Source organism: Bufo gargarizans, chromosome 1 (genome assembly GCF_014858855.1).
Source record: "Bufo gargarizans isolate SCDJY-AF-19 chromosome 1, ASM1485885v1, whole genome shotgun sequence".
NCBI classification, from domain to species: Eukaryota; Metazoa; Chordata; class Amphibia; order Anura; family Bufonidae; genus Bufo; species Bufo gargarizans.
Window position 1 is genome coordinate 416,666,844 of NC_058080.1, and position 15,022 is coordinate 416,681,865.

The 15,022-nt window shown below is 40.0% G+C and overlaps 1 protein-coding gene across 3 annotated transcripts in view; it reads left to right on the forward strand.

Moving 5' to 3' along the window:
* The window catches only part of ADAMTSL1 (ADAMTS like 1), a 913,450-nt gene that overhangs the window by 677,724 nt on the left and 220,704 nt on the right, over positions 1-15,022 (forward strand). For all 3 annotated transcript variants that reach the window (XM_044271585.1, XM_044271577.1, XM_044271588.1), the window contains one exon: positions 13,821-13,866. In XM_044271585.1, coding sequence (XP_044127520.1) covers positions 13,821-13,866 — 46 coding nt within the window. The remainder of the gene's footprint in view (positions 1-13,820; positions 13,867-15,022) is intronic.

Below are 15,022 nucleotides of genomic sequence, written 5' to 3' on the forward strand. Positions count from 1 at the left end.
GATGTGGCTGGAAAGTCTACAGTAAGTAAATTTACACATGGCGGGGAAACACATATATCTATCCTAAGAGAAAGATATCAAGGAAATAAGGGTGGACTAGATGGAGCAGTGATCTTTTGCTGCACTCAGTCTATGTGTCTATCATGGGGTAGGATTTTTCTTGGTCTCTGAGTACTGATACTGATAATAGCACAGCGATATTCCTGTATTTATCATTCTCTTGCATACTTACATGAGCTCTGGAAAATGTGATATGACAAATAATTTGCTGCACAGCACAAAACATTGAATGCGTAAGATGTAGATGGTATGAAAAGGGAAAAACAATACATTTGCTTCCATTTCTTTCTAGCAACCTAATTAGAGTCAAGTTTCTGAAGCTGTCAAATACTGTTTTCCTTGGAAACCTAGACGTGTTCATATTCAAGCATACTAAGCATTTGTGGTTAGGAAAACAGGGTGAGGGTAAAACTTATACGCTGAGAGCCTTATCTGGTCTCGTGACTACATTACATTATGACTATCATTTGTATTGGGAAAAATCCAAGGTATTTTAACCTTTTACTTTATGTTGAGTTGTAGTGAAAAACATTCATATTGTATAAAATGTTAACAGAATCTTACTGTTGATGGACATTATCATTGTACACATGTACTGGTCAGCTGCCAAAAGAGCTCTGTCCTGTCCAAGCACGGACTCCAAGACGTCTAAAGGTGCATGTGCTTTCTGGCACCAAGACGTTAGCAGCAGACCCTTTAAGACCCTGTAAGATCTCTATGGATCTTTCTTGTTTTTCCCAGCATGTCACACAGATGCCTGATTGGATTGACATCCAGGGAATTTAGAGACCAAGTCAAGAAGTTGAACTCTTTCAGATTCCACAAACCAGTCCAGAACATTTTTTGCAGTAAGGCAGGTGTACGATCCTGCTAAAACAGGCCACTCTTTTTCCCCAAAATGCACTCTGGTACTATTTGTTTCCCTGGTAAGCAACACACATTCACCCACTTTAAAGGGGTAGTTCAGGCTTTCAATATTGATGACCTATCCTCAGGTGCCAGGTGTTGGACCCCCGCCGATCAGCTGTATGAGAAGACGGCGCATCCAGTGTGCATGTGCCGTTTCCTGTCTCTCTTTCTGCTTCTCCTATGTCTATGGAAAAGCTGTGTGAAACAGGAAGAGGGACGGGGACAGCACGTGTGCCATCTCCTCATACAGCTGATCGGTGGGGCTGCCAGGTGTTGGACCCCCACTGATCTGATATTGATGACCTATCCTGAGGATAGGTCATAAATAATAAAAACCTGGAGAACCCCTTTAAAAGAAAACATGATTTATAAGACCAGATCACCTTCTTACTTTGCTCCATGGTCCAGTTCTGATAATCACATGCCCACTATAGTCAGTTTTTGCAATAGACAGCAGACAGCATGGGCACTCTAATGTTCCATACACAACAATTTGCAATGCATTGTAAATATATCATCAATATGTAACCACAGGTGGTCATACGTGACTTTTCAGGACAATTGGGGCACTTTTGATTTGGGTCACATTTCTTTGGATTTATTAGAGTCTGTCAGCTGAATAGAATTGGAACAGAATTTTTTTTCAGGAAATTTGCTCTTCTGTATTTAAATCATAGAAAAAGGGTAAGGGTATATCAAATGCAGTAGATTTATTGCAGCAATTTGCGACTCTTCCACATCACTGAGATTTGTACTTAAAGGGGTTTAGCAAATAGCATTAGTTATGTAGAGAAAGATAATACAAGGCACTTACTAATCTATTGTGATTGTCCATATTGCTTCCTTTGCTGGCTGGATTAGTAAGTGCCTTGTATTAATTTTCTCTACATTAAAAATGCCATTTGTGAAAGTGAGACAATCCCTTTAAATCCGGCTGTTGAAATTGAACAGTGCCAGTTATTGTATTTTCTACCTTGTGTGCTAGATTTCACTGTGCATTTTGTGAGCATTTTTGTTTTACCCATTTTCTATATGCCTTCTTCAGGCTTGCTGCTGTGTTTGACCGCGGACTGTTTAGTGTCTATTCTCCTGCCTTTGCGTCTCTGTAACTCTGTCTCTCTTGGTTCTAACTTGGCTTGTTTCTGTTGTTGCAGTTGGATACTGTTTTGGCTTTGATATGTGTCTACTCTGTTTTTGACAATAGCAGCTGCCTGGTGAAAGCAAGATGGGATTCCATACTACCTGCAGGGACCGCTTAGGTTTCGGAGTGGGATCATCCCTATCAGGGTGGTTATTCCGCTGTAGTCAGGGCCTCTGTAGTTATGGGGTTGTTGCAGGGCAAGTTCCCTAGCTTTTTCTTAACCGGGTACAGAGCTCCAAGTCTGGCAGTGGTTGCACAGTTTGCTGAACAGGTTAACTGTATACCATCAGCTGTGTCACACACACTAAAAAGTTTTGGGCAGTTTTTGATGTGTTTTTTTTTTAGCCAAAACCAAACGTCAGTTGTGTGAGAATAAGAAATATAAGTGAAGGACTTCTGCATCTTGCTTCGCCTCAAAAACTACACGAAAAACTGCACCAAAAAGTGATTGTCTGATCGTCAAGAGGCAGGAGAACAGAGTAGGGCAGGACCTTTCTGTTCAGCAGAAGAAATGAGTGCCTGCCAGAGTGCCCATACTCTTAAGGTCCTTTCACATTGGCCAATAATTGGGTCAATTATCAGTAATGAAATGTCCTGAGTAAAGCTGCTGCAGTTGTTACGTGATTGCTTTTTTTATGTGGCGCCAAAATCCTTGTTTATCAGTAGCATATTCTCCTGTTTAAACAGGTTATGTGTTGCTGGCAGTATGCAATAACGATCATTCATCCACCTTTGCATCAGTCCATAAGAAAAACCCTAAATGAGCACCGATCTACTTGTACATTGTCATGAAGTGCTTTTCATTGACTGGCATTTGCCTGTGTATTAGGAGCTTACCAGACCAAGATTGGTCAACTAATTTAAACTTTGGCAAATTGTCCTTTATGTGACTGCCTTTAGATTATAATATGCAGATTAATGTATTTACAATCTCTCATCAAATACTATAGCGTTCCCTAGGTTTTTATTGCTTAGGCCCACTTCACATATACTGTATCAGGTGTGCCCGGCCAGTTGTTTTAGGCTGGGAGTCAGACACAACGGACATATATGTTGTGCATTGTATTGCAAAGATCCGGCATCTATACATTGATAGCGCCGGACAAAAAAAATGTAGCATACCGCGTTTTTCTGTCCAACACCATTTTCCATTCAGTGTCATCAGTTATGCGCCAAATTAATATGAATGATTCCATAGAAAACTATCTTCCAGCATTTTCTCCCCCACACCAGAGGGAACATAAGCCGGATTGTCAGACAAATGTGAACCTGGCCTTATAAGGGAAAGTAAGGAACTGGTAACTGCATGAGTTGTCAGTCATTGATACACTGATGTGCAAAAGGGTAACAATGTTTTAAACTTTTGACTTTCAGGCTCCATATCTCCCCATCCACTACAGCTTCAAATGTGAGATTACCATCATTTTATAGACAATCATCTTGGCTATCTCCTACATAAATTGGACTTGTAACTATTTTTCATATGATTAGTTATGCAGATTTGTGTCGTATAACTGCATTGCTACTGTTTTGATCCTAAAATTAAAAAAAAATATATTATATTTTTTTATTTTCTATTTGTTAGTATAAAAAAAATTGGGAAAACTTTGAAAGTGTCCCCAAGTGCAGTCGCAAAAACCATCAAGCGCTACAAAGAAACTGGCTCACATGCGGAGCGCCCCTGAAGACCAAGAGTCACCTCTGCTGCAGAGGATAAGTTCATCCGAGTCACCAGCCTCAGAAATCGCAGGTTAACAGCAGCTCAGATTAGAGACCAGGTCAATGCCACACAGAGTTCTAGCAGCAGACACATCTCTAGAACAACTGTTAAGAGGAGACTGTGTGAATCAGGCCTTCATGGTAGAATATCTGCTAGGAAACCACTGCTAAGGACAGGCAACAAGCAGAAGAGACTTGTTTGGGATAAAGAACACAAGGAATGGACATTAGACCAGTGGAAATCTGTGCTTTGGTCTGATGAGTCCAAATTTGAGATCTTTGGTTCCAAGCACCATGTCTTTGTGCGACGCAGAAAAGGTGAACGGATGGACTCTACATGCCTGGTTCCCACCGTGAAGCATGGAGGAGGAAGTGTGATGGTGTGGGGGTGCTTTGCTGGTGACACTGTTGGGGATTTATTCAAAATTGAAGGCATACTGAACCAGCATGGCTACCACAGCATCCTGCAGCGGCATGCTATTCCATCCGGTTTGCGTTTAGTTGGACCATCATTTATTTTTCAACAGGACAATGACCCCAAACACACCTCCAGGCTGTGTAAGGGCTATTTGACCATGAAGGAGAGTGATGGGGTGCTGCGCCAGATGACCTGGCCTCCACAGTCACCCGACCTGAACCCAATCGAGATGGTTTGGGGTGAGCTGGACCGCAGAGTGAAGGCAAAGGGCCAATAAGTGCTAAGCATCTCTGGGAACTCCTTCAAGACTGTTGGAAGACCATTTCAGGTGACTACCTCTTAAAGCTCATCAAGAGGATGCCAAGAGTGTGCAAAGCAGTAATCAAAGCAAAAGGTGGCTACTTTGAAGAACCTAGAATATGACATATTTTCAGTTGTTTCACACTTTTTTGTTATGTATATAATTCCACATGTGTTAATTCATAGTTTTGATGCCTTCAGTGTGAATCTACAATTTTCATAGTCATGAAAATAAAGAAAACTCTTTGAATGAGAAGGTGTGTCCAAACTTTTGATCTGTACTGTACGTGTAAGCAAGCTATTTGTCATCAAGTTTTAAGTAAGTCGTTAAAAAATATAAATGACTTAGGACTCTTACTCTTTCTATCTGTTAACAAGATACAAAGACATTTTTTTTCTTTTGGCAGTTTCTACACTACAGGATTAATTTTCTTTGTGAACTAGTTTTCACGCTTAAAACCGCAAACCCATTTTGTACTCAATCTACTGGCAAAGTTGAAAGTTTGTAGAATATAAAGGAAATCTATCACCAGTTTTATTCTGTCCAAATTTTTTAAGCCTAACAGCTCTAGTGCATGCCGATGAGTCCTCATATTCATAAGCTCCTGGCTCTACGCGCCCCTACAGCTGATGGAGCGTTTCTTTTTCTACTGCAGTCAGCAGCAGATGTGTGGGGATAGCCGTGAGATTAGCAATATGAGGACTCAATACAAGATTTTAGCAAAACAGGTGGAGATCTTAAAGAAAGTGACCCAACATTTTGCTAAGCATATCAGTCACTAGTTTATGCTGCCCTAGGTTAAGACACTATAAAACTGGTGACAGATTCCCTTTAACTTAATTTGATCAGTGATAACTTCACAATATGGGCATCAGTTAAGGATTATTTTCAATGGTTTTAGCATAAACTGTTTTATTGTCCACCAATTAGTTCCTTAGCATTCAGCTATGTAGCATGAGTATTTCGAGCTGGATGTATATGAGGTGAAAGCCATAAAGCAGGCAGACATATAAAACACATTTGTCTCATTTTTTAGACTGTAATTTCTTGCAGTCTCAGGTCGGAAACATACCCCGTATGGTAGCTGACATTGAAGTTACTATGCTCACACAATGATGTAATAATGTAATTATGGTGTCTCCTTAAGTCCGGTACATTTTATGACCTGGAAGTCAAATAGTCTGCCATAATTTTGTTCTGATCTACAGCAGTATACTGTATAGACTAAAAATGATTTACCAAGCCCAACAAAATGTAAGAAGGAAACCTGCAGTACTTGGATTTCTAGATTTTATGGATTGAAGCAGGAACTTCTAACTTTTATAGGGGGGGCTAAAAAGCCAAGAGGTTATTCAGTGTTTGGAACGCACGAGGAAGAAAAAAAAAGTTGTTCCATTAAAAAAAAGGCAAAATGGCACAAGACTGCTAATAAAGATGTGGATTTAACCAAATGGGAAATCCCTATATACAGATGTTTTAGTGTACAAGCTCAAAAGGTCACAATCCATGAACGTCTTTGTTTCCTATAGGAAATCCTGCATTAACTCCAGGACAGGGTGAAGCTCAGGGCGTGTATGGTTGAAAAGTGTAAAAAGTGAATGTCATCCTGCCAAATCATATCTTAAAATACTTTAAAAGATTTTTGTATGCGGGGGAGGGATTGTTCTGGCTAACGTAACAGAAAGAGGTTTGAAACAAATATTAGCAGTTATCTAAGGGATAATTCATCTGCAGCTGTTTGTACATTATTAGGACCAGAAACAGCGAGCTTAGTTTAATAGTAACCAGTTCACGGAAAATGGGTCTGAGGGAGCTAAATGATCTTCTTATGCGTGTGACAGATGGTGGCCCCCGTTTTTGCAGTATCACCTTATCCTATGCATAATTATATTTTATTTTCTCTACCTACATAAACATTTCCCATCCAAGGAAAATAGTTTGAGGTTGATCTTTTCCTTTTGGGGACTCTTTATAGCTAGATGTAGTATGCAACGCACAGTGAAGGATTTTTAGTTGAGTGATCTTTTGTGTTAAAAGAGACACTCTATTAAGGACATATGGTATGGACAGGTAAATCATGGCATCTACTCCATTGTACAGGGTTTCTCCAACTTTTCGGATTTTAGTAGGTTTGAAATAGCTTTATTGACAATAGTCATAAAATACACTTACATTGTACTGCCACACAGCACAGACTGAGCAGCAGTACAATGAATATCACCTACTTTGTGGCACAGGAGCACACTACTCCTACATAAGAAAAAATGTATTTGAGGTTAGGTTATTTGAAAGATAGACACACAAAGGGGAGAAAGTGGAGGACCGGAGTACTACTTCTCTTCTTGGTCGGCATCAGGACTGTCCATGATTGTATAGCTTCTGAACAAGCTGTGGATCAGCATACAGCAGTCACTTTCTTTTCTTGGGATGAGATCATTTCTGGCAGGTCACATTGCTTCCAAAAATGCCAAGCAGCCTAAGGCTCTCACCTTACAAAGAACTATGCTTACTTCAAAATGCTGCAGCAAAAAAATAACAGCCACAGGGAGAAGAGTTCACTGGGTGACTCCACTCTGATTTCTGTTCAACTGGTTTGGTTTCAATGACAGATCTCTCCCTGTTCAGTCAAGCCAAGGCAGGGAGAAGCCAACTTGATTCCCTCTACAATGTAATTTCGAATGCTTCTGAATAGGCTGTTCCGGGGTACAGAGTCCATGTTCCAGGGCATCCAACAGACAATCCATGTCATGCTTCATTTTACTTGTGGTGGGTCTGCAGGAAAAGTGAACTCTTGCAGCTTGGTTTCTCCTGTAGATTTATGAAAATTAGCTATCTGTAATATTTGCTTCTCTAAAGTAAACCAGTCATTATTGGCGGGGAGCTTTCAGCTTTCCTGCTATGTCTGTTTTAGTGGATACTTGTAGTCCCCATAAAATAACAATTCTGGGGCATCTTTCCTTAGAACTTTGTAGACTGCCGTCCGTCTTATATAAATCCTGAATAAATTGACAACTGGACATACCATTCCCAAAGTCAATGCAGAGGGTTTGTATACTGATTGGACAGAGTCGTATTATGTAGGGACACGACCCATTGACTGATCATTTCCAGTTGTCAGTTTATTAATACAAAGTTATTTTTATGGGGAATCCGAGCTAGCTGGTCCTCTTTAAAAGCCAGGTACAATCTTCTCATTCAGTTTGAATGTGATAAACATCACCGGAATCATACTACCGGAAACCTACCTGTAAATGTAGTTGCATAGTCTGTAGTGTTCACTACGTTTTACACAATTATATCAAACAAGGTGTGTGCAGTGGCTTAATATTGATGATCTATCCTCAACATAGGTCATCAATATCAGATCGGTGGAGGTGTGACTCTGCTTAAAGGGGTTGCTTGCGAACACTGCTTCCTCTTCAAAATTACCGGATTTGGACCACCCGCAATCTGATATTGATGTCCTACCACAAGGTTAGGTCATCCATGGTAAACTACTGTACAACCCCTTTAAGTGTACAGTGATTTATACAATGTCTAGAATTTAGAAACACGACATATCTGTGGTCTTGTAGCCACAGATATCATGGAAGAATACCCTTGGCTCCTGATACCGTTGCTTCTACTATTTTACAACTTGTTCTTTCTACTGTAGTAGTTTCACATTATATTATGTTACTAATAAGTGAATTAATAATTTTTAAATAACTGTAAATGTTAATGCATATGAGTTGCATTTTGTATGTAATTGCATCTCATAGTATTATATGGAATTAATTACTGGATCCTGCAACGTTTTAGGGATGGAATGTCCGTGTGTCTGTGTCAGCAGTCGAGATATGATATAGCTTGTGGAGGTTGTTTTATGTTGTTGTTGGCGTGGTTTTTCTCATACCTGGAGACACATTTAAATGATTTCAGAATACACTGAGATAAATATACTTTTGTGTATTGCGAGTTTTGGAAGGAAAATGCATGTCGCTGAACCGAGGTGATTTATACGAGCTATGTTTTGATTGTGTATGTGCCAAATTCCAAATCTGCACTTGCATTGCTTCCTGTAGAGCAGCACAAGTCAGTTTCTCACTGGCCATATTACTGTACTGTATATAGGAATTCTAATAAGTTGCTAGCAGCAGGTGGCTCGAGGTCTTCTGGGACAGCACTCTGTATAGGAGTGGAAGAGGAAAGGTTGTCACCTTTCCTGGCAACCTGTATGTGGCATGTTAGGCTACTTTCACACTCGCGTTTTGGGCAGATCCATCAGGGATCTGCAAGAGCAGATCTGTTACATTAATACAACCGCATGCATCCGTCATAAACTGATCCGTTTGTATTATCTGTAACATAGCCAAGACGGATCCGTCATGAACTCCATTGAAAGTCAATGGGGGACGGATCTGTTTTCTATTGTGCCAGATTGTGTCAGACGGATCCGTCCCCATTGACTTACATTGTGTTTTGCTCAGTTTCGTCAAGCGGACAGCAAAACACTGCAAGCAGCGTTTTGGTGTCCGCCTCCAGAGCAGAATGGAGACTGATCGGAGGCAAACTGATGCATTCTGAGCGGATCCTTTTCCATTCAGAATGTATTAGGGCAAAACTGATCCGTTTTTGGCTGCTTGTGAGAGCCCTGAACGGATCTCACAAACGTAAAGCCAAAACGCCAGTGTGAAAGTAGCCTTATTGTGGTGAGTGAAATACTGGCTGAATGGTAACATGTAAAAAAGACATTTACAACTACTATGTGTCATCCCAGTGCACCTAAAAGAATAATCAGTCTGTTTCTTTCTGGTCCATGATCTGTCATGTGAATTCTATATTACAGTGATATAATGTATCTTGCACTTCATGATGCATTATAATATTATTATTAATATTCAACCAATATCTAATTCATATGCCACTGAACTATTCAAACTGAGTGAGACGATGGTACCTGCTTAAAAAATGTACCTGGGCACAGCACTGGTACATTGCCAGAGGTAGAGAAGGTTCAGAGGAGGGCGACTAAGGTAATAACTGAGTGGACTACAGTACCCTGAAAGATTATTAAAATTAGGGTTATTCAGGGGTCAATACAGAGATCTATCCCCAGGACTGTGGCGAGGGGACATCCTCTGCGTCTGGAGGAAAGAAGGTTTGTACACAAACATAGAAGAGGATTCTTTACGGTAAGAGCAGTGAGACTATGGAACTCTCTGCCTGAGGAGGTGGTGATGGTGAGCACAATAAAGGAATTCAAGAGGGGCCTGGATGTATCTCTGGAGTGTAATAATATTACAGGCTATAGCTACTAGAGAGGGGTCGTTGATCCAGGGAGTTATTATGATCGCCTGATTGGAGTCGGGAAGGAATTTTTACCCTTAAAATGTGGAGAATTGGCTTCTACCACTGGATCAACTTACAGGATAACAGGCTGAACTGGAAATACAGATGTCTTTTTCAGCCTTATAAACTATGGGGGTCATTTATTATACTGAAATATGCCTATATTAGGCGTATTTTAGGCAGAGATGGAGGAGCAATGCTTAGTTGCGCCAATATCTGCTACTTCCCGCTCACTCCAGGTCTAAAATTGTGGGCATGGCATGGGCGGGGAAGGGGATGCCCAGCAGGCCTGCCTCATTTACCATTCTCTACGTCTGGTTCAAGCCTAGAAAATGTTATACATTTAAGCCAGCTAGGAAGATGTCTTACACTTAGAACTGGCGCTGGATGTGCCGAAGTTATGGAGAAGCCTGTGCCTCTTCATTACTCCAGCGGATCCGTCGCCAGCGCAGGAGCTTAATAAATGTGCCCCTATATAACTATGTTACTCCTGGTGGTGAATGTGCTTATATAGGTTCTCCTTTGCCATTGTTATGGTACCAGATCCTGGCCAGTACAATGATCACAATTCCCCACAGGCTTACAACATTATGCTGCTCTCAGGCATTATATCCACTCAACTTTGCCATTAGGCTTTTAGAATACTTAGCTGCAATTACTGACAGAAGAGCTTCGCATGATTGTCCCATGCCATCACAAATCTACAGGCTCCCGTGTACTTGTTCAGAAATAAGCAAAATCTTTAGATTTCTTTGCACCAAAAACATTGTAATCATGTTGATATATATATATATATATATATATATATTTTTTTTTTATTAATTCAAATTTAACCTACATTTTTCTGTTTCACTTTTTCACTTTTTCTGTTCATAATATCAATATTTCCACTTTTTTACTATGTCTTATATTAAGGTTGTCTTTTCCACTTAAGACACTCTCATAATGAGACTCAACAGGAACTGGTTAACATTATTGCACAGTCTAGACTGTAACCTGACTGAAGAACCCTAAAGTTTAACGTACAATCATCTGATAAAGAATCCTGACAAATAATTCAGACTTGGACGCCTGGTCCTGTTTATAGTTTCATGTAATAATGTGACCAGCATGATTTTATTCCTTTCCCTGAAATATATTCACAGACTAAACAATGATTCATAATGTGCACTACCACTTTTTTACTTTTTCATAGTTTTTTTTACAATGTTTTTGTACAAATTGTACATGCTCTAATGTGTACAGAAATAATTTGACTGCACAGGCAGCAATAGGGAGACCTTAATTCAATGTTAGTAGGGATTTAACATGTCTCCATTTTCATTTTACGTTTGATAATCTACATATCAATTTTATAAGTTAGTCAATAGTATATCTGTTAAAAAGATTATCCCACGCAAAGTGTTACTGTGCAATGAATAGCGTATTATTGCAGTATAGATAATGTACAATAGAAATGTCAGGTTTCTTATTTACATTACATTTTCCTCTGTTTCCGCCTGCTGTTGTTCTTCCTACTGGCCGACTTTCTCTAGCACTCAGAGGCGGACTAACTTGCCCAGTAGCTTTCCCGATCTCTCCCCTCAGTGCTGGCTTAGTGATCTCATAGTGAAGTAGGTGAGGTGGCCCAGGCATCTTTCATGCATTCATCCCTGCTTCTAAATTCATAGAAATATATAGTTATATCTCCAGGGGCAGATTGACCATAGACCTTACAGGGAAATTTCCTGGTGGGCCGATGCCCATGGGGCCACCCAAGCCCTCCTCTCTGCAACTGGCAAGGTACATAATTAGCTCTTAGCGGTAATTAACCCTGTGAGAATCAGAAACTCATGTACCCCACCAGCGACCGCACATGCACTTACATGAATTCAACTGCTGCGGCCCACATCTCACCTCCTAAGCCCCCTGCTCTATATCTTAATCAGAGACAACTGGAGGAGGACAGAAAATGGCATCTAATGATGGCCACAACAGATGGACAGCTTTTGGGGCAATATATTGTTTTGCTCTGTGGTATATGTTTCTGCTGGGACAGTATTTTGCCCTATGGTATTGCTGGCCCTGCCTGTTTGTGTTGCCCCGCCCACCTTCTGTCAATTTGGACACCCCTATAACATGGGGCCAATTTTAGTTTTTTTTTTTTCAGGGCCACTTTAATTTCCTAGTCCATCCCTGTATATCTCCCTCTGTAGACAGGGAGAAGGAAATTAGGGGTGGGGGTGCATTACATACCATAGTGTTATTTATTAGTGGAATTGCTGGAGCTGTGTGTGAGGGACTATTTTCTATGGAGGGGAGGTGGGGGTTAAACTGACTGCAGTGCACTCCTCAGAGATGCAGGTGTTTGACTGTCACATGGACCAAGCTGATACCCCCAACAGCAAGGCAAGACAGGAGCTGAAGATGGGGTGCATAAAGAAGTCACATTTTTCAAGAAACGATTACAAAAATACTGAATTAATTAGTGTTTGAAGAGAAATTTGACTGATTCTGATTCACTGCGTCTTCTGCAGCCTACATGTATTCTCATACATTGCAGTCTGCTCTGTCAGTTGTGTGTGAAATCAGTTAGACAAGGTGTCTCCCCGATGAATCTGTATCCTCTGAACATAAATTTAATCTAACATCTTTACAACCAAATAAATTAAACTTATGAGAGATGTGAGGTTTATGAATGATCAGTAGAGTAGACAGAGGAGAAGTTGGGCCATCAGCAAGCTTGACAGATGGACTTTACAATGAGCAGCACTGAGCAGCCTGCAATGTATAAGAATGTATGCAGAAGACAGACGAAGCAATTGGTTTTTAATAAAACCCAATTAAAAATAAAATTCCTTTCAAAATTGCATGTATTTTTGTAAAACAAAAATACCACCAGGTGTCCACAGGCTTTAAACTACAGTTTCTAAAAAATAAAAAAAGAGAAAAAAATGGTGTTCCTGTTTTGTAATAAACCAAGGTATATGGAGTTATAGGATTTTGAAAATAGAATTGGCAAAAGTGTATGGACTGCCTAAAGCCAGCAATTCATGAAGGACTTTTTCATATGTGTTTCACAATGCTAAGGTGCCGCCTATGCATCTGCATGAGGATCCAATAGACAATAGGGTCTATCACCATCTTAAAACAATAGTGATTTCTACTATCTACATCTCTGCAAAGTGTTATTATTGATTGGCACAGTTGTTAACTGCTCGCCACTGAAGAACATGCTAGAATGTAGCTCTTTGATAGATTGGTCTTGGATCTTTATCTTTTAAGACCCTAGAAACGTCCCTGCTTCACAGTGAAGCCTCCTTGGTACTAGCAGGAGTAGAACCTGGCAGAATTAAAGTTGATATTCGCACTGCTCCTGATAATAAAATGTCAGCAAAATGTATGCTTGTTCAGCATTATATTGGGCTTCTATTTAGCCACAAGAATCATTTTGTGACTTTGAAGTGATAATAAGTGTATTGATATCTTTACATATTGCCCCTAGCAGTGTAAATGGCACAGTGTGTATCTTTCAGTCCATTTCCAATCATTTTTAGAATGGTTTTGAACCGTGCAAGACTTTTCAATAGGTGGCTAGATCTATAGCAGGCATAGATAGGAAAGAGATCCATCCAAAGCTTATGCATTGTCCCAATATTGATGAATAGTGCATTTGTGTGACTGTGCTCTATCGTGTTATGAAGAAAACAGCTTTAGGTTTAGATGTGAGCATTTCAGGCATCAGATAATACATAACATACAACCTACAACCGTCTGATTTTGTTTTATGCTGATTACAGTCTTCGTTGAACAGTATATCTGTTTTATAGCTTTCTTTCATCTACATGAGAATCTCAGTATGGATCAGATGCTAGACCATATCATACTTTTTTGTTGAATGTGTCAGAACTGCTGGCATTTTCTTAGAATGGACGCTCAATCATTTTGAATATTTCTTACAGAAGCTGTGAAGGACGAAACATACGATACAGGACATGCAGCAATGTGGTAAGTTACTTTCTGTCTTCCCAGTCGTTTCCTTCTGAAATTGCACTTTGAATTGTACCTATAGTTGTGCAGTATAATCTCATGGAATGGTTAGAAACTAGGATCAGCATTGTACTACTTTGTTACAATTGTTTGGTTTTGGTGTTCATCGATAGGAAAATGTGCCTAGCCCTCAAACTGCAACGGCAAAGCGCAAGGTCCAGTGTGGCCATTAATCAAGTAGCATATATGTGGAAAATAACACAGTGTATAGTATATAAATATACCTTATTCCCAAAATCAATTTCCCAATAAATGTGCATAGGTTCACTCGGTAAACCTTCAAAAATTGAAATGTTCCTCTGCCAGATACCACAACCTAACCTTTGTTCTAAAAGAAACTACAGTCTCCAGACTGAGCATTCATTATTACTTTCCCATAGGATGACTTGCAAATAATTAATACTCATCTTGTCTCCAGGTATATACGAGTAAATGCTATATTTAGTTGTGCGCTTATCATTCACTCAGCCTGTGTCATGACGTCTTTGACTTCTGTCTCCTGTATATTTCCACAGGAAAGACGTTATCATCTGAATGTCACTGTTTTCGTACTGGGGAAATGTATTAATATTCTTATATGCATAGAATTAAACTGGACAGGCAGGCACTAGGCCAAATATATCACAATGCAAAATGTTAGTTTTTTTCATTTTTAGGCCACCACATGACTGGTGAAGCAAATGATAGCACACACCATTGATAAATCTGTTGCGTTTTATGACTTGTCTATCTACACCCATTTATGTAGACACTTTTCAAAGCAGTTGGAGGTGCACTAATTTTCTAAAACACATAGTAAATTTAGTGCACAATATGTGCTATACTTAAACTTTTTAGGCGTCTCACCACTTTTCAGAAGTTGTGAGAAAATGGGTGGGGCTTAGTGGGTGGGCAGGGGCTTTGCTTGACCCGCAAAATTTCCTATAACTGGCGGAAGTTCTAGCTAAAGTCTGCCTCAGCCCCTAGCTGGCATAGGCTTCAGACAGGCCAGAAATGCATCTAATTTATTAAGAAGCATCTCACACCAGCGCAGTGAGGTCAAGACTGGCGTATGGGTGCGTCAGTCTCCTCCTTGATATCTTTTTTCTTCGAACAGTTTAAGACAGAATAATGA